Source organism: Desmodus rotundus, chromosome 2, assembly GCF_022682495.2.
Source record: "Desmodus rotundus isolate HL8 chromosome 2, HLdesRot8A.1, whole genome shotgun sequence".
Taxonomy (NCBI): Eukaryota; Metazoa; Chordata; class Mammalia; order Chiroptera; family Phyllostomidae; genus Desmodus; species Desmodus rotundus.
Genome location: NC_071388.1, coordinates 1,988,294 through 2,010,476, shown reverse-complemented (window position 1 = coordinate 2,010,476; position 22,183 = coordinate 1,988,294). Strand labels below are relative to the sequence as shown.

The following is a 22,183-nucleotide window of genomic DNA, read 5'->3' as shown; positions in this document are numbered from 1 at the left end:
GGATCCATGCGGGGCTCGGGTGTGTGGCCACAGGCTCAGTCAGCGCAGTGTGGACCATGGACCACCCGGACGCTGCCACCGTCTGGCGTTGCACAGAAACCACGCCAATGCGGGGTCAGTGTGGGGGTGGGGGAGCGCAGGGTCACAGGGACCGCTGTCCTGCCGGAGCGCGCTCACGTGGGAAGGCTCCTGACGTGGGGACGCAGGGCTGTTTCTGCACGGACGTGGCCGTGCGAGCTAAACTGTCTTAGCTTTTGTTACATCCTTTACAGCAAAGTTATCAAAATACGCTTCTTATTTCATAAGGACATTTTTTGTCATCTAGCCTTACGTTTTATTTTATCCTAAAGTTTTCACGTGAAACTACCATCAAGGCCAAAGAAGAGTACAAAGTTTTAAAAGTCTGCCTTTAAACTGTGGGAGGATCTAAAATGCAGAAATATGACATGTTGGCGATGCCCCAGTCAGTGCTGGTTTTACAGGGATCAGAGCGGGTCTAGCCAGCTGGCAGAAACTGAGGTTATGCTTCTGCATAGTGGGAAGATGTTGAATATGACTCGACACAGTGTGAATGTTGTTAGCAGTTAGCATTTACTCAGACTATTGGGCTCATTTGTAAAAGCTGAGGAAGGCTATATAATCAGGAAAAAATAATATGTTCTCTTAAGCTAATTAATACCAAAAAGTATTCTACGTTTTTCAGAAAATTGAGGATCCTAAAGATACGTAATTGTCTGCTCTTCTTTTCTCTGTGAGACTTTTAGTGAATCGTGAATGTGTTTCCTCATTTTCTTATAAGGTGTATTCTCGTATTTCGTAAATGTAATTAGAGGGCAAAAAACTCTCCACTAGCCGTCTCTATCAAACAATGATAGAGCTTTCTATCATTGTTTCAGGGCAGAGAGGGAGCATCCACTTCAGCAGTAAAAGGGGGCCTCGGCCCCTAAAACCCCGTCACGGGGCCAGCTCTCTGAGACCAATGTGGACATAGATGCAGACAGACGCAGGTCCCAGAGTAGCTCGAGTTCATTCTGATGTCTGATGTCCAGGAGAGGCCGCAGGCAGCCTCTCCTGTTGGGACCAGTTCACCTGTGGTGCAAGTGGCTCCGCCACCCTGCAATGTGTCACAGCCCCTCCCCACTGCCGCTGGTGAGGACCGGGCCTTCTCTGAAAACTCCAGGAAGGGCCCCTGCCAGGTGAGGCTGCAGGGCAGTAGAAAGTCACCTTGTGACCCAGAGCCACAAGAGGACGAGTGTTGCAGTGGCTGCCGCACGCCATTTTCCTGGGTCCTTTCCGTCGTTTTGATTTCTGAACTTCAGTGGGACTGGTTTGGTGGCCTGGTGGCGGGCAGCAGAGGCTGTGTGTGTGGCCTGGTGGGTCGTGTTCTCGAATCTTGTAGTCCATCCAGACTAGCAAAGACGTCTGCTTTGAATTCTCAGTATTCTTTCTGCCTCAGCCTTTGGTACCAAATTCCTCTGAGCATTATACATGGACACACTTTGCTTTTTGGGGGGTGAGGGTCTTGTCACGTGCACACCGAAGGCTGCAAAGAGGTTACAGTTTCTTCCCGGGAGGGCGTGGCGCTGGCGAGCTGGAGGGAAGGTGCTGGTCTTCCTTTCCGTTCCTTCTGAATTTTGAGCCATGAGAATCATGACTACTCAAAAAAGTAATAATAAACATTTAAAATTTTATCAATCTTCTGTGGTGGCAGTAAGTTTAAAAGGGTAAGATTTTAAAGTATGACATGTTTGATATTTTGGCAATAACATGAAATAGTCTTAGAATTGAACATTTAGTAATTTTTACATATCTTTTTTATTTCTGCCCAAAAATCTATATGGTATTTGAAACAAAAAAAAACATACATGACCCAGCTTTCCTTTTTTACTATTTAAATGTTTTCAACTCTATAAAAAAGGCTCTTTCAATTCCAATGATCATATATCATGTTTTGCATCCTTTATAAACCGTAAACATGCCTCCCTTGTCTGTCTGACATGGTCAGACGCTCAGTCATCTGTCCGCTAAGAACCGGAAGTCAGGGCTCAAACAGGAGGTAGAGTAACAGCACGACAGCCACGCTGCTGATGTGAGAGCTGACAGGGAATGATGTCAGCATCCTGCATCCCGGTGGTGCCGCCTGTGCGTCTGCGCATGGCCCGCTCCCATTCTTGTGGGCGCCGTGCGGACACGCGGGGCCCCGAGGGCCTCAGGAGAGCGTTGACTGACACCCGGGAGTCCGTGTTCAGTGGGCAGGGAAGTCTCATAATTCGTGATTTAGAATGGTATCTCTCTTAAGTCGTCAAAATGAGTTTTGGCATTTTAAGGTAAGGTGAGCATTAGATACTGGGGAAGACGTGCTCAAAACTGGTTCTTGAAAATACTGCTTCATTATAGAGAGATTACGATATCATTTTGTTGTTTAAAACAACAGAAGTAGGATCCAGTTTTATACCATGTTGTACCTGCCAACTGATCTGTTAGGAGGTGAGTTAATGACGTAGCATCCTTCAGAAAACTCGGAGGAACGTAGAGCAAGCGGTAACAAAGTGGACACTGACCGTTCTGTTAAACCAAACGCTGACTTCCACTGTTGGCAAAGTGATGGCGTTCTGTGGGTCTCTGGTGACGACGAGCCCATGGGCTCTGTCGAGGCTGCGCCCTCCTCCTCTCGGCTTCAAGAAGAGATTTGTCTTTTCACCATTTGGGGCTGCAAGGCCAAGATTAGGGTGCCGGGGGTGGGCTCTGGTGACTGCTCCCTGCACCCCCACCCCCACCCCCACCCGCCCGCTTGCCGGTGGGGCCTCTGCTGTGTGCTCACGGGGCCTGTCCTTGGTGCTGGCAGAGACAGCAAGCCCTCTGGGGTGGCTTCTCCCAGGGCAGGAGGCCCCTCGTAAGGGCCCCAACTGTGTGACCCCATTCAGCCCCAACCCCTCCTGAAGGCTCTGCCTTGGAATGCCCCCCCTACACGGGTTAGGGCTTCAACGTGGGAATTGCGGGGGGGACACTAACCCTTCATCCATACCAGGCTGCTTCATGTGTCCTAGGGCCTCGAACACCTGTTTAAGGTGTTCAAAGATGCCTGTTGTCTTTGGAATAACAGAACTTAGAAGCTGTTGGTCAGTAATCAACCTCAGACAAAATTAAACTTTGAGCCCCTATTCAGCAACACACTCGCTATCCAGACTGACAGAAGAAACTGGAATTGTTGCTTGAACTGGGGCTGGGATCTGCAGACCTCACTGCTCTCGGATTGTGTGTGGACCGGATTGTGTGTGGACCGGGACTGGGAGTGGGCGGGGCCGTGGTGTCAGGGTTGCTGGCTGGTCTTGGGCTGTCTTCTAACGCTGTCCTTTGATGTCTGTGTCCCTCTCTCCAAGCAGGAGCAGCCGCCAGGTCACAGGTACTGGACTGTCTCTCAGTCTTCGCTGTGCTTCTCGTCTGTCTCAGCACGTGGGATGTATGAGTCTCTTGCATCATACATCTCAGGCCCCACCCATTTTCCAGACCACCTGTCCGCGTTAATAAATCCCGTTATCATGCCATAAACCTGCCTCTTTTTCTTAGTATTCTGAATTTTTAGGAACCATTTTAGTTGTCCTTGCTAATGCTTTACCATATTTTGCTTTGTTTTACTTTTTCATGAAAATTAACAAAACTAAGAGTTGTAACTTCAGTAAGGTAAGCTTTTACATGTATGAAAGTCTGTTTCGCAAAACTGATTCTTGGCATAATTAAATTTTTTCTTAGGTTTCTTTTAGAAAAATTTTCTTCAAACAATTTTAGTTGCATGATTCTTTTCTGGTAAGGAAAAATTGATGACTTAGAAAGATAATAGTTAATATTATAACAGGATTATTTAAAGGTTCTTCCAACGTCTTTCTGTGTAAAAGTCCCACTGTTGTTAATGTGCCCCCAAACCCTTCCTAGGTTGCACATTAGTCCCAGTACGGTGACTGGCCGGGTGGCCGTCACAGTTCCCAGTCTGATTGGGCAAAATGATCATGCTCCTACCAAATTATCTCTAACTTACTTTGAAAACACAATTTTTTATTATGTGAAAAGAAAGATATTTAAATATCTAGCATTTATTTGGCAAGGGCCTACCTACCGTTGTAAGCTGTGCAGAACACGACGTTCTCCTTTCCTGGAGCATCTGTGTTGTGGCGTACTCTCTCTGCCGGAGGAGGGGGGGTGTGTGCTTCCAAACGCCCGCGGCGCTTCTGCCACGCTGTGTCAGCCCTAAGTTGTCCAGACCCCAGCGGCTCTCCACGGCAGCGGTGCCTGCACGATGTCTCTGATGCATTTGTCTCGGAAGAGGGTTTCCGTTCATAGGTCCTTTAATCACTCAAAATAAGTTTAGAGTCCCGGACGTGTGTACTCTTTAATTTTGAACAAATTTATTGTCGTTCAGTTTGTTTGAAGAACAATATACTTCTTTATTCAGCTGGAATGTATGTTACAGGACAATTAAATAAACACTCATCTACTCGAAAGTGACGCACCTGGATGTCCTCACCCCGTGTCCTCCTGCAGACGTACAGCCTCCGCCCCGGGCCGCTGCTCACGGGGACCCGCTGCATTTTGTCGGGGCTACTGCTCTTCTTTCCCGTATAGTTCACACATTTAGCTATTTTGCTTTGACAACTAAATTCATTTGAGGTAGTGTTCCATTTTCTCACATTGCAAGTCTTGAGCTAAAATTCTCCCTCTTCTGTTCTTCTCAACCCAGAGGTATGTTTTTTTTATTTTTAAATTTGGCAGTAATAGTTAAGTCACCCACCTAGTTTTCATAATTAAAGTGCAGCGCCTGTGAGCTAATTGGCTCCCACAGCCAGGATCACAGTTGGTGTCCCATGAGAAAGGGTGGCGGCGCTTGGTCCTGGGACCGTGCTCCCCTCCAGCTAGCATCCCTGTGACCAAGGCGCAGCGGCCGTTGTCTGAGGCTGCAGAGTGACTCGGTCACTGACCCTCCCGGCCGTGGTCCACAGGCAGCACCAGCCGGCACTGGGCACCACCCTGGGCTCAGCTGCATTTGGTTTTGGAATGAATACACCAAATAGAAAATGGGATGTTTTAAATAATGGGTTTTAAATAATCATTGAATCTGGCTACTAATAAGCACATCTAGATGTTTTGGAACATTTTTACATGATGAGGCAGGTCAATTAAGAAACATCGTCACATTATCCACAGACTTTATTCTACAAAGGAGAACTTACTTTAAAAGGCAAAGAATGCTTTGAACATTAATTTTTCCAAGTAGAAAAGGAAAAGATGCATCGTCTTCAGCTTACAGATGTAGTAATAAAATTAATTTTCATCCATAAAGTTGGATTTCCATAGTAACTAACTTTAAATGACAATGTACTTGAAAGAATAACGAAACCAGCACAGAGGGGTGTTGGACCTTTATATAGATGTAGCGTAACTTCCGAGTACGGGTTTCTCCAGCGGGCCAACACCTGCAGAACCCAGCGTGCGCAGAGGCACCCGCTGCTTCTGGACAAGCCCGTTTCACCAGGGCAGCACTTGCACGGACCGAATAAGCTCTCCTTACTAAATGGATTTACCTGGTAGGGAGTTCTTCCGGCATAAGGTTTTAGTTGATTTCTCTTACTTAGTCCACTAGAGCAACAAGATCCCCTTTATTTTCTAAATTTGTATGCTTGCCCCTCAAGTCAAGAATAACTGAAACAGAAAGCAAGCCTAGGGAGTACTAAAAGTATAAGAAGTATATTACTTTAAAAGTATTTTTTCAATTATTCAGTGCTCTCTTTGTTTTCCAGGTAAAAACCAATGGCGTCTCCACAGTCAGACCGGACACGGTGTTGAAGAGTGACCCGTTTGAAGACCTGTCCTTGAATCTGCTCGCTGTCTCAAAGGCTCAGTCCTCCTCCCACATGTCACCTGTTCTCACCCCAGGCGCCCAGGGCTGGCCTCCGTTGCCTCCTGCAACACAAAGTAGCTCCAGTGCTTGGAGTGCTGTAAGCTGCATGCCGACGCTGCCTCCCATTCCAGCGCGGAGTCAGCCCCAGGGAAGCACGCGATGCTCTCCAAACCCATTTCCCGCGAGCTTGGCCAGCACCAACCCTTTCACTGACAGGACTGCTGCTCCCGGGAACCCGTTCAGGGCCAAGTCTCAACAATCGGATGCAGCTCCGTGGGTCTCCAAGGAAGAGCCTGCCGCCAGCGGTCCCTTCCCTCCTCTGAAGCCTCTGTCTTCACCCGATGGCTTCGAGGGTGGTTCTGATCGGCAGGGCCAGTCTACAGGAAAAATGAGCCACCCAAAAGGGTGGGTGACCTTTGAGGAAGAAGAGGACTTTGCTGTGAAAGGGAAGTCAAGGTCGCCTTGCCTGGACCTCCTGGGCAGTCAGCCAGGCTCCTTCTCCGGCTCCAGTGGGACCTTTGATGGTGACTGGAATAAAGGCACAAATGTTTCTTCCTGTGTGGGGCCCTCACGGAGGCCACCTCCACCTCCCATCTCTGTGCCCCCAGCGGGCCCCACCCCTCTTGGGGCTCCTCCCACAGCTTGGGCACCGCAGGCAGCACCCACGCTGGACTTCACAGAAAGATGAGGCTCTCGTGGAAAGCGGCCGTCCCGGCCTTGGCGGGGGAGAGCCAGCAGGCGGGCATTCGCCACTCTTGTGTGCAGTATGTCGTCAGGCGCACTGAGGTCGTCAGGAAACACCACTGTTGGACGTGTGCAGAGTCGGAATGTGTGTGTGGGGAGTGAGGAAACAGTCCTCTTTAGCAACTAGCGTTTCGGTGTGTTTGTTTGGATAACTAGGGGAGAGGAGTAGCCATAAGAAGTGTTCAAAACTACTTTAGAAAGTAGTCCTTATTCAGAAATTCTTTGCTAGTCTTCGTGAAAGAATCTCAAAAAGCGCAAACAGCTTCTCGCTGGCCTCACTGCCTGTGCTCCCGTCCTCGCTCACAGTTGGTGTCTCTAAGGATTTACCAAAGAGCTTGTCAGAGTGACACTGAAAGTTTCAGAGGCAGCGCTTTAAACAAAGTGTGCAGACACGCGCACACTCCCGCGTGTGCATGTGTACACTTACGCTTGTGAAACTCATCGTTTGAATTCTAGGAAATAACTCAGATTTTTACCTAAGGTTCTGGCAGAGTTTCTTCATGTCATTATCAAAGGGATGGGTGTGAATGAAATTTGGACATTTCTCTACTTTTCCTTCCAAATCTAGAATAATCCTCACTCCAGAACCAGAATTGTCTCCCCTTACGTGCGCTTGCTCGCTCGCACACACCCCCCCCCACACACACACCACATATCCTTGTCACTCTCCACTCCAGCAGCCCACGTGCTTCCCTCTGGGAGTAGCCGCTGTTCTGTAGGCGGACGCTCCTGCCCTTTCCGAAGAGCACGGTGACCTTTTGTCAGGGAGGCCACACTGCCAGGCTCAGTGAGACACATTAGCACCTAGTGTGCCCCCTCTGCCCTTGCAGGGGCGTGTCACCCATCCCTCCCACATGCTTCTGTCTGTGCTCCAGCTCCCACACCTCCTGAGCAGGCAAGGCAGCAGCCCTGGGCGCACTCTGCACGGGGGGTCTGCTCCCCTAAAGAGGCGGCAGAGCGCACCAGCGACGCTGCTCCAGGTTCTTCGAGGCCACCCTCCAGGTGCCTGTGGGTTCTGGCTGCTGCACTGCCAACAGACAGCTTGTCCTGCTTTTATCAGGGTTGTGAGGACACACACACAGGTTTTGCAGAAGGCCACGTTTCGATGTGGTTGGTCCTGACCCGAGAACTCCTGGAGCAGTTGCTGTTCGTTGTGAGTTTAAGCTGCAGCCATCTTTGGCCATTGAGACGTGCACTGATGCTCCTTTCCCGTAGCATTGTGTCTGCCCACCGGAGTTCCGCTGTCCACGTTTGACCTTCAAAGGGGCGCACTGGGGGGACAGCTGAAACCAGAGGTTCGTGGGTAAGGACATTGCCAGTGGAAAAAGCACAGTGAACTGCATTGCACTTAACCACATAAAGCAAGTGTGTTAGCAAAACATACTTTTCTAAGTGCTTAAATATTACCAAAATACTCTATTTATAGAAGTAGTCCTCTCTCTGTTAACAGCCAGGATTTGCTGTTAGAAATAACTCTCGTGAGTTTTATATTGTGCTTTTTGGGTTTCTAATCATTTCGGCATTGGTATACTTTAAACAGCAGTATTACTATAAGTGCTGTGCTTCAAAATGTGAACTAACTTGTTGGAACTGGCTTTAACATCTCTGTGATTAATGTGTCTGGTACTTGCTCTCCACGGGCGAAACAGTTCTTCCTGACCGTCACTAGTACAGTTGCGGTTCTGTGAGCGCGGTCTCCTCCTGAAGATGAACTGCTGTCTAAAAACATACACATCGGGCGGCGGCTCAGCCTTTACCAGGAAAACGGCGTCTGGCACGCTGCTGAGCACGCACAGAGTTATGAAGGGTAAAGGCACACTGCCAGTCACTAGCCATTGTCCTGTGTATTATTGAAATATTTACCAGTTCTGTTAAAAGCAGAGCAAAAAGTAGACACTAAGGATCTCTTTGTGAATCACTTGTTCTCTATAGTAGGTTGCTGTTTATATGTACGGATTGTATTGCTTACGTGGCACACATATTTATAACTACGTACTTTATAGAAGTGCATCTTAATGTCACGGTATGCACACACTGTACATACCCTGTGAAATGTGCTGTCATATGAAATAAATAGATCTGGCTTTACCGTATTGACTATTTCTCAAAAGGGAAGACTCTTTCTCAGCCATCTTCCTTGAACTTTACATATACAAGTTAGTAACATTTGGAGGTTAACTCAGTGTTGAATCAGGTATTTTAATTCAAGATCTTATTTTCATTCATTTTACTTCTCCATATAATAATACTCTAAAAGAAAAAAAACCCTAAAATTAGTAATCATTAAGAGGCCCTTACTCAAAATCTTGTTGGCTTGAAAACAACACACGAAGGATTGTTTTCTAACAGCAACAAAGAGACAAGGGTGGGGGGTGCAGAGGGAGAACAGGCACACAGATGACCAGACAAAAGAAGAGGCCGGTGGAACAGACACAAGGTGGGAGGCCAAAGCCAGTGGTATCTATGAGCACTGGCTTTTTTCCAGCCTCATGCAATTGCTATTCCAACAATAATCACCTCAATTCATAAATAGAGTTATGTTCATTAACCTCTGGTGGGGAGTTACAGATACAGAATAATAGGCTTTAATATTTAAAGTTTTAAGGTAATTTTAGATTTATGCGCAGTTTTAAGAAACAGCAGATACCATGTACCCTTTACCCAATTGCCCCTAGCGGTAACATTTTGCAAAACATACAGTGCCACAAGCAGGGTGTTAACATGGATGCAGAACATTTCCACCTGCGAGGTCCTCCCTCCCTCTTTTCCCACCACTGCCGTCCCATCCCCCTTTCCCTTGTCCTTAACTTCTGGTGACCACTGACCTATTCTGTTTCTATGATTTTGCAACTTCAACAATGTTACAGAAATGGAACCATATGGTATATAACCTTTTGGAGACGCCCCCCCCCCCTTTTTTAAGCATCATTCTCCAGATACTCATCCAGACTATGTGCATCTAGTTCGTTTCTTTTTCTTGCTAAGTAGTATTCCTGGTATGGGTGTACTACGGCTGGCTTAACTGTCACCCCGCCCCCTGCCCCATCGGCGGACAGCTGGGCCGTTCCCAGTTTCGAGGGAGACGTTAGCTGATATGAGCTGTAGTGCGCACGTTCTGGCCACCGAGTAGCCCTGCTGCGGCCTTCCTGTAGGGCCTGGACTGGCCTGGGGCACTCCCGGGCTTTAGGTCACCCCGCCCCACTCAGCCCCGGGAACCAACCCCAGGAATAAGAACAGCGTAGCTGGTGCCTGTAACATTCAAGTCAGTGCAGGGGCGATGGCCCTTCCAAGGAGATAACCGGGCGGATCCTTGGTGTCAAGGACTCTGCAAACGGCACCCACCCTTAAGGGGGTCCTTGACCATCCAGTCTAAAAAGCCAGCGCCCTGTTTTCTTTGCACCTCTATTTCAATTTACTTTGTCAATTTACTTTTACTATTTCAATTTTACTTTGTTCAATTTACTTTATTTTTGTGTTCTCTTTGTCACTTATGGGACATAAGCTGCATGACAGCAGTGACCCAGGATCTGCCCAGGTCACCGGCGCCTGAGACGATCGCTGTTCAAAGACTTTGTTGGCTGGTGGCCGACTGGACAGTTTGGGGAGGGGCGCTCGGCAGCAGCCGCGTGACTCCCGAGACTTGCGGTGCGGACTCGTCCCCTGGCCCAGCAGCGTAAAACCAGCGCGGCCCGACGCCAGGCCACCGCGACCTGAGCGGGCACCCGAAACGTCCACACCGGAAACAGCGGGGCGTTTCCGGAGGTAGGCGTCGTTGGAGGCAGAAAGTCTTCAGAGACCGAGGGGCGGGGCCGGCTCCCGTGCGCTCTCAGCGCCCCGCCCACTCCCGACCTGGCAGCCCGCACCCCGCCCGCCTGTCTTCCCCGTAGACTGTCGGGCCCTGGCTAGGGGACTGGGCGGTCCGCGCTGCCCGGCGGCGGATGGGTCTGTTGGGAGGGTTGTACGGACAACAGCCACTTCCGGGGGCGGGGCGGGGCGGGGTCGTTGTGGGGCAGCACCTGTTCCGGCGTCGATTGCCGGCTCTCCGCACTCGCAGCTTTCCCACCCCAGGATCTGGACCTTGAGTAGGTGGCCCCCAGACTCTGTTTTCTTTGTTGCTCCTGGCAACAGCCACTTCCGGGGGCGGGCGGGCGATCCCCGCCGGCAGGCGCGGGTCGGGCCAGCAGCCCCTTTGGACTGTGCGGGCCGTTGCGGTGCGGCGCCTGCTCCAAGAGTGGATTGCCGGCTCTCCGCGCTCGCAGCTTTCCCACCCCAGGATCTGGACCTTGAGTAGGTGGCCCCCAGACTCTGTTTTCTTTGTTGCTCCTGGCAACAGCCACTTCCGGGAGCGCGTGCCCTTACCCACCCCCCACACCGTAGGCCCGCGAGCCGTGGGTTCCGGCCTGGAGAGGCGGTTGGTCGGTGGGGCCCGCTGTGTCCTCGAACCACCGCGGGCCACGCACTCGGGCCTTCTCGCCGCTTCGGCCGGGCCTGTGGAGCCGCCATGGTTCTGCTGCACGTGAAGCGGGGCGACGAGAGCCAGTTCCTGCTGCAGGCGTCGGGGAGCACGGAGCTGGAGGAGCTCACGGTGCAGGTGACCCGGGTCTACAACGCGCGGCTCAAGGTGCAGCGCATCTGCTCAGGTGGGTCGGCGGCGCGGGAGTCTGCAGTCAGGCGGCAGGTCCGGGGCCGTCGGGGAAGGAGGAGGTTGCGCGGGGTCCGGACGACTGTCTCGGACGGGCTGGGGGCGAGGGTCCTCTTTATAAAAATGTGCAGCCGCCGGGCTTGAAACGGAACACGGAGGATCACCAGCGAGCCGGGGGCCGCGTGGAGGCGCGCCATGTGTCTTGGAGCCAGGATTGGGGCTCTGGGAGGACGCACTGGAGCAGACGGGTAGAGAGGGAAGAGCCCCACTAGGGACCCCAGAGACCTGGCCAGGAGCAGGTGTGAGGCTGGGGGCGGGCTCTGGGCGCTTGAAAAAGGTGAATTCAGGGTTTTGAGACCCCCTAAAGTGGAGTAGTTTCTGGTGTGAACTATCTGTCCTCCAGGGTGAGAAGCCAGGGCAAGCCCTACGTGTCCATCCCCTTCTCAAGAAGGGTCTGTCCCTTCCGTGCAGCATGGAGTCACCCACCCCCTCCCACACACACACTCAGGCAGCACTGCCTGAGGCAGTCCCAACAGGTGTCCACCAGCCACAGTGGCCACCCAGCCCTGGACATGCCGCTAGTGCAAAGCAGGAATGGCGTTTAATTTTTTATTTCATTTTAATTACATCTAAATAGTCAAGCACACCTAGTAGCTACCTCCTTAGATGGCACAGAGCTTGACGTGATGCTACTCCAGGTGTGGTCCAGGATGCTGAGTGTTTGCGTAACTAGAGCACGTGATTTCGGCCATGGAGAACTCTGCAAGGGTCCTCCTGGTTTCTGCCTTTATGAGCATACATGGAGTTTATTTGTAAAGTGTCCCGATTCCAAAACAAGCTCAGTGGTCAATGTTACTTTAAAATGAAAGCATTTGAGGGATGAGGGAGGAAAGGGACTCAGCTTATATTTATAAAATTATCCATTGAAAATGGGGTGCTGAATGTCAAGTCATGTTAGTGTACTTGGAACCCCCACATTTATTCTATAGCCCCCATTGTCCACTGGGACTCAGGCCCCAGGGCTGTGCTGGAGAAAACCGGAGTGAGGGAGGCCGCTGCTGGGCCCCAGGGGCTCAGAGTCTGGTGGGGCAGTGAGTACCCCTTTCAGGGCCCCGCTTGTTCTCCAGTATTGTGCCCACAGGCTGCGCGCTGTCTTCCCTGGGTTACTGGAAACCCTGGTCCCTGCGACCCTTTCCAGTGAGGAGGACAGGGAGGGAGGGAGGGAGAGAGAGGGAGGGAGGGAGGGAGGGAGGGAAACTTTGTAAGGTTGAAAAGTGGACGAGTTCAGGGTGGACACATATGACGTAGGAAAATACAGAGCTGTCCTTTGAGTGGTGAACGCAACCTTGGAAAACCAAGGCCTTGCCCTGTCTCTGCCTCTTCTGAGGGATGTGAGCTGATGTAGGCCCTCCCCACTGGCTGGAATGACATAGAATTATTTATGAAGTATTAGTCTGAAGTTTTGTCTAAAGTAGTAGCTGTCTGACCTGAGCCTGCCTCAGATGCCTCAGCCGTAAGGTAGGGAGGATGTGCATGCGGGCGGCCCTGCCGGCCTCACAGGGTTGGCTGGACTGAGCTAATCTCTGGGGCCACCCTTGGGAAGCCATGCAGCGCTCGGGGAGGTGCCTGCAGACTGTCGATGAGTTTTAATCGACCTCTGAGCACCAGGAGGCACAGCACAGTGCGAGCGGGAGAGCGCAGGATCTGCAGCCCAGCACCCGTGGCCGTGGGTGAGCTCCTCAGGTGTCCGTGCTTCCGTCGGCCTGGGGCGGACGAGGTCCAGGAGCGGTCTGGCACACATGGGTGGGGGGAGCTGAGAGTTTGGTAAATGCGACCCTGACCGGTGAGGAGCGCACTTCCCAACTGGGCACAAGGCAATGACTGGCGCATGCTGCCTGTCTCTTACTTTTAAGAAATGGAAGAATTAGCGGAACACGGCGTATTTCTCCCTCCTAACATGCAAGGGCTGACGGATGACCAGATCGAAGAGCTGAAGTTGAGGGACGAGTGGGGCGAAAAGTGCGTGCCCAGTGGCGGAGCCGTGTTCAAGAAGGACGACATCGGACGCAGGAATGGGCACGGTAATCAGCGTCCCGCCTGGGGACCTGGGGACCCGTCTGTAGGTTAAAAACTGACCTCAGTTCTTCTGGACAGAGTTAGGGTGCTGCGCCCAGCGGCTCCTCACGGTGAAACGCCCATCCAGCGCGAAGTAGGGTGATGGGGAGTCTGTCTCCTCGCTCCTGTGGCAGCCAGCTTTAAATATTTCAGCTGAGCCACATGAAATCACCATTTCTGTGGGCCACAGTGCGGGAAGTTGGCAGCGTCGTGTGGTGTGACCTGATCGTTTGGGGGTAATCCCTGAAGGTGCACTGAAGGCTGTGTTGTGTTGGGGTGCGCAGGGACAGGGGCTCAGAGGTTCCGTGTGACAGGAGGGAGTGAATGTCGACCCAGGGCCTCCCTGGGAGCAGAGGACGTGCCCCGCTTTGATGCAAAGCCCCTCGGCGCACGTGGGCGCTGGGACACGACCTGCCCGTTAGTGTCTCATTGGTCCGTGACTCTGAAGGGGACAGGGCAGCACCTCGCAAAAGGGATGGCTGTCCCTTCTGACCTGCATAGAAAGCTCCATTTCAGGGACTCATGGATCATTCAGCAAACACCTAAGGACCTACTCTGTGCCCCCAAAACACTGTCAGGAGCAACAGAGACGCAGCAGCCTCCCTGCGAGGTCCTGGCCCGCGTCTGTATGAGCGTTTCTGGTAGTGAGCTGACTTCGGGCCTGGGGCGTGGCCGGCTGCGTTCCTGTCTCATTCTCAGTTTGGAGAGAGCCTGTGTTTTAGAAGGAATTGCACCAATGAAGAAAAAGTCTTATAAGTTAGGGTTTTACATTTCTAGTAGTTCTAGTGTCTGACTAATACTGCTCTTAAGAACATTAGGTTTGCACTCACCCGATCTCCCTTAGATTTGGTCCCTTCCACACTTTGAAGTTATGATTTTTTCCTCGCTGGGGGAAGGGCACCCCGGGCCCTGGGGCCAGCCCCCCACTGCCTGTTCTGAGTTGAGTTGCACCAGAGCGAGGCCGCTCCGTTCGTGTAAGCATTGTCGGTGGCTTTCCTGCCATCACGATGCTGAGCCGCTGCAAGGGGGCCAGTGTCACCTGCCCCACCCGGAACAGTCAGCCCCTGCCCCTTCTCAGGAGATTCGTGCCCCTCCCCTACCCTTGCCACTTGCAGGAAGCACCCGCCAGGCCTCTGCTCTCGCGGGAGCCTTTTACCCAGGCTCCTCGCGTCCCCACCGAATTCCGCACTTGGTCTCACTTCACGTGGCCCCGACTCAGACGGCAGGGCTTGGGGTATTCGAGGAGAGTTGTAAAGATGTCGCGCTCTCTCCCTCTTCCCTTTTTTATTTTTATAGCTCCAAATGAAAAAATGAAGCAAGTTTTAAAGAAGACTGTAGAAGAAGCCAAAGCAATAGTATCTAAGGTCAGCTTTTTAAACTAAAGCATGTGCCTTGGAGACCCGAACACCAGTGACGGCGTCCTGGGCTGCCTGCCAACCGGCCTCTCCTTTTCTTGTTTCTGTGCCGCCTCCCAGCGGCGAGCAAGTAGGCCTGCTGGGGTGGGCCCCGGCTTTCCCTTCCGTCATTGTGCCGTTGGTCCCGGATCCGCTCAGTCTGGCAGGCCGGACGGAAGGCGTTGCAGGCTGGTGGAGGTGGCCCCCGTGGTCCCGATGGGAACTGAGCACTTGCGATTCCCTTTCCTGGGCGTTGCGGGCCTTTCTGAAGAACTTAAGCAAGTGAAAGGGCCTGCGGCAGACTGCAGGCGCTGGGGTGCGGGGGCTCGGTCCAGGCTGTGATGGGTGGGCTGCTCTGTGGGTAACTGTGCCTGTCCACCTCAGAAACACGTGGAGGCTGGCGTCTGCGTCACCATGGAGATGGTGAAGGACGCCCTGGACCAGCTCCGCGGGGCGACGATGATTGTGTACCCCATGGGCTTGCCGCCCTACGACCCCATCCGGATGGAGTTTGAGAATAAAGAGGACTTGTCAGGGACGCAGGTTCGTGGCATTCTGTCAGGTGGGCTGCCGTCCCCCAGAGAGGAGAAGCCCCTCACATTGGACCCCCTTCCTCTTCTGGGGGTAGGTTTTGCTTTGGACACCGCTCTCCATCTCCCTGTGCTGAGCTTCAGAGCGGAGATCTGAGCTGGGGGGGCGGGGACGGGGGACCCAGAGAGCAGGCACCCACACAGGCCAGAGAGAAGGGTTGGGGGCTGCCTGTCAGCAGGAGCGGAAACACTGCCATTTGGGGGCCACTGGAAAGCCGGGGACCCGGTTCATGTCTGTTTCTACCCAGAGGGACTGATGCCCTTGCATGAACCTTGCGTTCCGGCCTCACTTCTTGCTCGTGCTGTCAGCCGCCGCCTGGGCCCTGCTCCTTTGCCCCGCCCCCGTCCTGTTGCACCCTCTCCGCTCCATCTGCACTAGACCAGGGGCTCCCAGTGTCTCCCTAGTGGCGCCCTCACCTGCACCTCACTGGGACCTCCTGCCGTGGGTGGGGGCTGGTGGGACCGCACCTGTGTCCTGGGACCTGAAGGCCGGTTCTCCTGGCGTCTGCAGGCGGCACTCAGTGTCATCGAGGAGTCGGAAGCGCAGCTGTGGTGGGCGGCCAAGGAGTTACGGAGGACGAAGAGGCTTTCGGACTATGTGGGCAGAAACGAAAAAACCAAAATTATTGTCAAGATCCAGCAAGTAAGTGCTTCACCGTGCCACGTGAACTTCGTTCCCCTTCACACTGGTAAACATTTCAGGAAATCTGAGAGATTTAAACTCCTTCTTCAAATACTTCAATCCTATTGGTCTGGACTCAACAGTAAAACCTGCCTCTCTGTACCAACCTGGACTGGAAGAAAACAGGACCAATGACAATATGGGGAGTTTGTTTTAATGGGGGGGGGGGTGCCATGTTAATTTTAAAAAATAGGGCAACATGTGAATATGAATGTGTCTCACAATGAAAACTCCAGCCCATGGTGCCAAGTTCAAGTTCCCCGAGGCTGCTAGTCAGGGGGGTCAGCGGTTGTGGGGTCTGACACGAGCCGAGTCTGCGAGGCTGCCTGGGTTGTGTGCTCTCCTGAATTGTCCTCTCTCATGTGAGGAGAAGGGTCCCCATGGTGACCTTGTCCCTTCCCCGCTGGACCTGCAGTGCCTCTGGTTTCTGGCCACCAGGAGGCCAGAGCAGGGGCTGCTGAGGACCAGGGCTCCCGGGTGACCCGCTCGGACGGTCGGAAGTGGACGACCTGTGTGTCCACAGCAGTTGGCAGAGGGCAGTGTTATGACACGGTCACTGTCACTTGTGGGGCTGTCCCAGGAAGAATGCCCGCTCCACAGAGTGCCCTCCCCATCTTTGCAGAGGGGACAGGGAGCTCCGGCCCGGGAGCCTGTTATCAGCAGCGAGGAGCAGAAGCAGCTGATGCTGTACTACCACAGGCGGCAGGAGGAGCTCAAGGTACCGGGGCCACGCGGCTCTCCGCGAAGCTGACGCCCGGCATTCCCCCCACGCCTCACTCTGGGGTCTGGGGCAGTCCTATGGGGCCGGGGGGGCTTTCTAGGGCATCAGAGCCTGGAAGGGTCCTGGTTCTGGGGGGCGGGGGGGTCACAGGCTCATTCTTCAGTCCCTTTATGTTGCACAGCAGTTCCCCGAAATGCCTTCCTGAGTAAAACGTGTCCTTCCAGAGACTGGAGGAAGATGACGACGATGCCTGTTTGAATTCTCCGTGGGCCGACAGCACCGCGCTGAAGAGACACTTCCACGGCGTGAAGGACATAAAGTGGAGGCCGAGGTGAAAGCGCAGCTTCCAAGGACGCCGGCTCGCCTCTCTGGGCAGAATAGCAATAGTAGCAGTAACCAGAGCAAGAGGGATGCTCACAGCCCTCTGTGAAAGATGTTGAAGTTCCCAGTTTCCCTGGCATTTCTTTGAGTTTGAACTTTTACAATAAAAGTTACAAAGGTTGTAGAACTTAAAAGGTACTTCTTCAAAAAAATCCACCTAGTTTTTATTTCAGGACAATTTGTATTGGAAGTCCCTCTTTGACAAAATCCTGAGGGTGTTCTTACTTTCAAACGTGTTTTCCTTCCTGCTTTCTGTCCCCTGTTCTCCCACAGCTGCTGAGCTGGAGGAAACCGAAAGTGTTTCCTCTCTGTCGCCAAGCACCTGGCGTGAAACCACCAGTGGCCACTGGAGGCCGCCCGCCCGCCCCTCCAGTGTCTCCCCTGGGCCTCCCCTGGGCCTCTCCTGGGCTGGCATTCCAGCTGCAGGGCTGAAGCTCACCTGCTGGCTGGTGCCTGGCTGGCCCTGTCCTCCCAGGGCAAAGGCTCCACCTGTGTGCAAGTCTTCCCTGGGCCTGGTCAAGTTCGCAGGGGGCTTCTGAGCTTCCCTGGAAGCACGGGCACACCCTTGGGGCACAGCCTGCACGCTCAGGGCCAAAATCCCACCGAGGCTGGTGACCGTCAGCCAGGGGCCTGCTTTTCTGGGCCACCTTTGCATTTAAATACCCAGCTGCCCTTCCCACACCCAAACACCCAGCAGCTCCAGTCCATCCCTGACTGTCTGCAGCCAGCAGTGGCTTGACGTGGGCCATGGTCCTGGTCGGGGAAAACAGCACACCTTCCCTGAGAGGTGAAGTGACAGGACTGTCCCCGTGCTGGCCTTCCCGTGCTCCCCAAGCCTTCCCAACAGTCACAGACATGCCACTGTGGGGGCTGTGTGGGTGCGTTTTCACCTGCTGACCGGCGGCCTTTCCCTGGGGGGCAGAGGCAGGACCACCACTGGGACCCCACCAGAGCCGAATGAGGGAGAAGCTGGTGCAGTCAGACCGTTGGGGAGAACAAAGCCTAGGACGGTCGGTTTGCTCAAGGAGAAGCACCTCAGTACCCCTGCTTGCCCAGTCTGTCCTTCGCTCTGTGGGAGCTTCTGCCGGCACCTAACGTGGCCCCCACCCACACCTCATGCTAGTACACCGAGCGACGTCACAGAGCTCGCACCTGTCGAGCCCACCGGAGCGTACCCACAGTTGCGTGGGCAGCTGCTGGCGACCGGAGCAACTGGGGCCAGCAGAGCTGGACTGGGGCCCACGGCGGCTGTGGTCCACCAGCGCCTGTGAGGGGCGGGGACACCGAGCCCACCCTTGAGCTGCCTTAACTAGTGGACACTTGGCTCAACCCTGGGAGCCAGTGCCCCAAGCGATGAAAGAGTCTGGGGGCGTGTCCTGGCCAGAGGGGAAGGCCGCCAGCACATGCAGGCCGCGGGTGGGTTCGGGGGGGTGTGGACGGACCATTGCCCGCCTTTCGTTACTTGGCACAGATTCCGTCCTGCACCCACAGACCAAACGCAGCAGCCTCAGCGTGTCACCATTGCAGGAAGGAGGCCGCATGAGCCAGCGCTATGCTGAGGTGCCGACTGCAGAGCCCCAACCCACCTCCTCTCGTCCCCCGATCCCACAGCAGCAGCCACAGGGCTGCCACCAGTCACTGCCGCCCTGACTCTGTCCTGAGTGTGCCTGGCACATCCACCCAGGTCCTGCCCACGGTTCCTGGTTGTTCCTCGGTGCCACCAGAGAGGCCACTGTGCCCTGGGTCCGCCGGGCCAGGCCAGGCCCACGGGAGCACAGGTGGCCCGAGCCCTCGCTCTGCCCCTCCCTCAGTCAGCGTTGTGGAACAAGACAAGGGCCTGAGTGGTGGCGTGACCATGGTGTGGTCACGTCCACGGCCCCTCCCCCCGCCCCACCCCAGGCAGAGCAGGCAGACACAACAGCGTGTTATGCGGGGACCTCCTCTCAGCCTCGCTGCTCAGCAGACTCGGAACAACTGTGGCTCACTTGTTCTGTGAGCAAAGCACACAGCGCACTCAGCACACCCACTACCAGGTTTCTGTGTCACCACTAGTCACCTTTGTGAAATAACAGAGACACCAGGGCGCCGGTGTGCCAATCGCAACCCACAAACTGAGCTGCGCTGGGTTTAACTCTGAGACCTGCGCTCTGCTCAGCTCACCTGCCCTCAGCTCACCTGTGCTCAGCTCACCTGCTCTCAGCTCAGCTCACCTGCCCTCAGCTCACCTGCCCTCAGCTCACCTGCGCTCAGCTCACCTGCTCTCAGCTCAGCTCACCTGCCCTCAGCTCACCTGCCCTCAGCTCACCTGCGCTCAGCTCACCTGCTCTCAGCTCAGCTCACCTGCCTTCAGCTCACCTGCCCTCAGCTCACCTGTGCTCAGCTCACCTGCTCTCAGCTCAGCTCACCTGCCCTCAGCTCACCTGCTCTCAGCTCAGCTCGCCTGTGCTCAGCTCATCAGAACAGATGTCCACCTTTTCACCCAGCTGTTTCCAGGCCCCGAAACACCTGGCATTTTGAGGTAATTTACATGGAACTGGTGAGTTTCTGGTGGCACAGCCCTTGACTTTCCCCCCGGAAGTAAACATGATTGAAGTCACTGAGATACACAATCTAGTAGCTTCCTGCTGAAGGGCCTCCAACACCGGTGAGCGCGCCTCGGAACAAATGTCACACGTTGACTACTGGCGAGCATGCTTCGATCTGCTGCTGTCCGACCCACACAGCATCTCTGTGGGAAGATGTGCCCTGCGCGGGGCCTCGGGCGAGCTGCCTGTCTGCCAGCACGGAGGGGACACTTCTGCCACAGAGACAGACGCACAGGGGCGCCCGGCACCTGCTGCTGCTCCCCATTCCCCGCAGAGCTGCCAGCCCATCCGGTCATGCTGGCCAGAGGTGGGGTGCGGTGACCGGTGACCGGCAGGCTCGCCTCTCAGTGTGGGTCAGGCTGTGGGTCAGAGCCCATATTTGGGGAGCTGAGAGATTCTAAGTTTAGAATCGCAAGAAAGGCTCCCAGCCCGTGAACCCAGATGCATTCTGGGCTGTGCTGGGGACGGGAAGTTTACCCAAAGCTGTGGGAAACGGAGCACTTCCTTGGATACAACACACCCGGTCACACATCAGTCACTGGGTTTTGTCATCATGAGAAAGTCTCAATAGCTGGACAGGAGCAAGATGGGGGTGACGGAGGGTGAGGGCGAGCAGGGGGCTGGGACAGGGCCTCTGGTTGGTCCCAGGCCCCAGTTCCCTCCCGCACCCTCGGAACCTCGCCTCGGGCCCTTCGAAGCCCCTCGGGGTCCTTGTGCAGGTCTTTTCGATGCCCCTACACTGCACCCAATGTCGGGACCCCTTAGAGACCTCGGGCACCAGAAAGCCACCCCATGTGCCCGCTGCCCCCACCCCATCTTCGTTTGGAGATCCGCCCGGCAGCACCCCAGCTGGCATGGCAGAGAGGACCCCACGGTGTCAGTCACCGGGAGAGAGGCTAACAACCCCGGTCAGGGGACTCTTCCCCCACACCGCCCCGCCAGTCCGCTCCCTCCAGGTGGCCATCCCCTGCTGCTCCCTAACTCACCGAGGGGACGGAAGCCCCATCTGAGAGTTGGTTCCCAGAGAGGGACTCACTGCCCACCCCGCGTCTGCCCCCCATTTCAGCGGACAAGCCATCCAGGCTCTGGCCAAGGCCACCTCGGGCCTTGTTCCTGGGATTCTGTCCCCTCCAAAGACCCAGTTCTGGGGGTTCTCCCTCCCGCGTCACTTTCCCACAGCATCGCCCCGTTAATCTGCAGACAGCCGGTGAGGACTGCCACCTCACGACGGGTTCTCTCTGTTCCTGTGGTGCGTCTGGCTGTCAGAGGCTGTCTTCCATTTTTGCTGCAACCGGATTTTAAAGTTAATAAGTCCTGTTTACAGAGTGCCCCAGTCAGGCAGTCGCGGGGGCTGGACGGGATGAGGAGCCCAGGGGACCCCCATTCACTGCGGTTGGGAATGCAGACTGGCCCCGCCACCGCGGAAACAGAGTGGAGGCTCCTCAGAAAAGGCAGACTGGAGCTGCCGTGCGGCCCGGCACTCCCTCCTGGGCGTCTGCCTGAAACCTAGGACACTTGTATTTGCAAAGATATATGAGGGGGAACCCCCAAACCCCAGAATTATCTTCTGCAGGGTAGGCCCCTTGTAGAACAGGCTTCCCCCACTAGGGGAGTGTTCTAGGAACCCATCTGCATCAGTGCACCAGCTGGCGTTGTTGTGAGAGGCTGCATTCGGCTTCAGTGAATTTTTTTTTTTAAGAAAAAACCCCACATTTGCCCATTTCATGATGGGGGATTGAGGAGTGCACCTGCGCACACTGCGCTGCGTGTTCAGCAGTTTTGGACCAAAAACGGCATGACCCCGTGCCCCACCCTCCCTGTTCACCTGATCTTGTCCACAGGTGAGGTGTTTTGTTTCCCCGAATGAAAAGAGCTCTCCAAGGGGAATGTTTGCCGAGGTGGACGAGGTAACACACCACCAGCAGGAGCACGGAAAGGCATCAATGTCGACACATTCAAACACCGCTCTGAGCCGTGGGGAAGCGTCTCGCTGGGCGCGCTTTTATAAACGAACCCCGTTCTCGAGTCCGCCCTCCTATGTGCCGTTGTGCTCCCTGCGTGGACAGGGAGCCGAGGCATGGACACAGCCAGTGGCCAAGGCGTGGACAGGGAGCTGAGGCGTGGACACAGCCAGTGGCCGAGGTGTGGACACAGCCGGTGGCCGAGGTGTGGACACAGCCCGTGGCCGAGGCATGGACAGGGAGCCGAGGCGTGGACACAGCCGGTGGCCGAGGCGTGGACAGGGAGCTGAGGCGTGGACACAGCCAGTGGCCGAGGTGTGGACACAGCCGGTGGCCGAGGTGTGGACACAGCCCGTGGCCGAGGCATGGACAGGGAGCCGAGGCGTGGACACAGCCGGTGGCCGAGGCGTGGACAGGGAGCTGAGGCGTGGACACAGCCAGTGGCCGAGGCGTGGACACAGCCGGTGGCCGAGGCGTG

At 54.7% G+C, this 22,183-nt stretch overlaps 2 protein-coding genes across 15 annotated transcripts in view; both read left to right on the top strand.

Moving 5' to 3' along the window:
• The window catches only part of SYNJ1 (synaptojanin 1), a 72,621-nt gene extending 63,898 nt beyond the window's left edge, over positions 1–8,723 (top strand). For 11 of the 13 annotated variants that reach the window (XM_053916730.1, XM_053916724.1, XM_053916740.1 and 8 more), the window contains one exon: positions 5,790–8,723. In XM_053916730.1, the coding sequence (XP_053772705.1) occupies positions 5,790–6,578 (789 nt within the window). In that variant the 3' untranslated portion in view covers positions 6,579–8,723. The other 2 variants (XM_053916750.1, XM_053916746.2) reach the window with 2 other exon arrangements.
• A 1,898-nt stretch (positions 8,724–10,621) lies between these two features.
• On the top strand, positions 10,622–17,286 carry CFAP298 (cilia and flagella associated protein 298). 2 transcript variants are annotated; one of them, XM_024561264.3, is made up of 8 exons: positions 10,622–10,921; positions 11,012–11,274; positions 13,190–13,357; positions 14,688–14,755; positions 15,170–15,328; positions 15,887–16,018; positions 16,680–16,775; positions 17,003–17,286. In XM_024561264.3, the coding sequence occupies exons 2-8, from the start codon at positions 11,136–11,138 to the stop codon at positions 17,111–17,113; spliced, it is 873 nt and encodes a 290-aa protein (XP_024417032.2). In that variant the 5' UTR covers positions 10,622–10,921; positions 11,012–11,135; the 3' UTR covers positions 17,114–17,286. The 2 variants fall into 2 exon arrangements, with proteins under 2 accessions (XP_024417032.2, XP_053772673.1); XM_053916698.2 differs by having other exon boundaries at positions 10,643–10,716.
• The last annotated feature ends 4,897 nt before the right edge of the window (positions 17,287–22,183 follow it).

Bases quoted from the DNA above. Each gene is read 5' to 3' on its own strand.
- CFAP298 (XM_024561264.3), top strand. From the start codon at position 11,136: ATGGTTCTGCTGCACGTGAAGCGGGGCGACGAGAGCCAGTTCCTGCTG. The intron at 11,275-13,189 runs GTGGGTCGGCGG...CTTACTTTTAAG, and splicing joins GGTGCAGCGCATCTGCTCAG to AAATGGAAGAATTAGCGGAA. The intron at 16,019-16,679 runs GTAAGTGCTTCA...CCATCTTTGCAG, and splicing joins TTATTGTCAAGATCCAGCAA to AGGGGACAGGGAGCTCCGGC.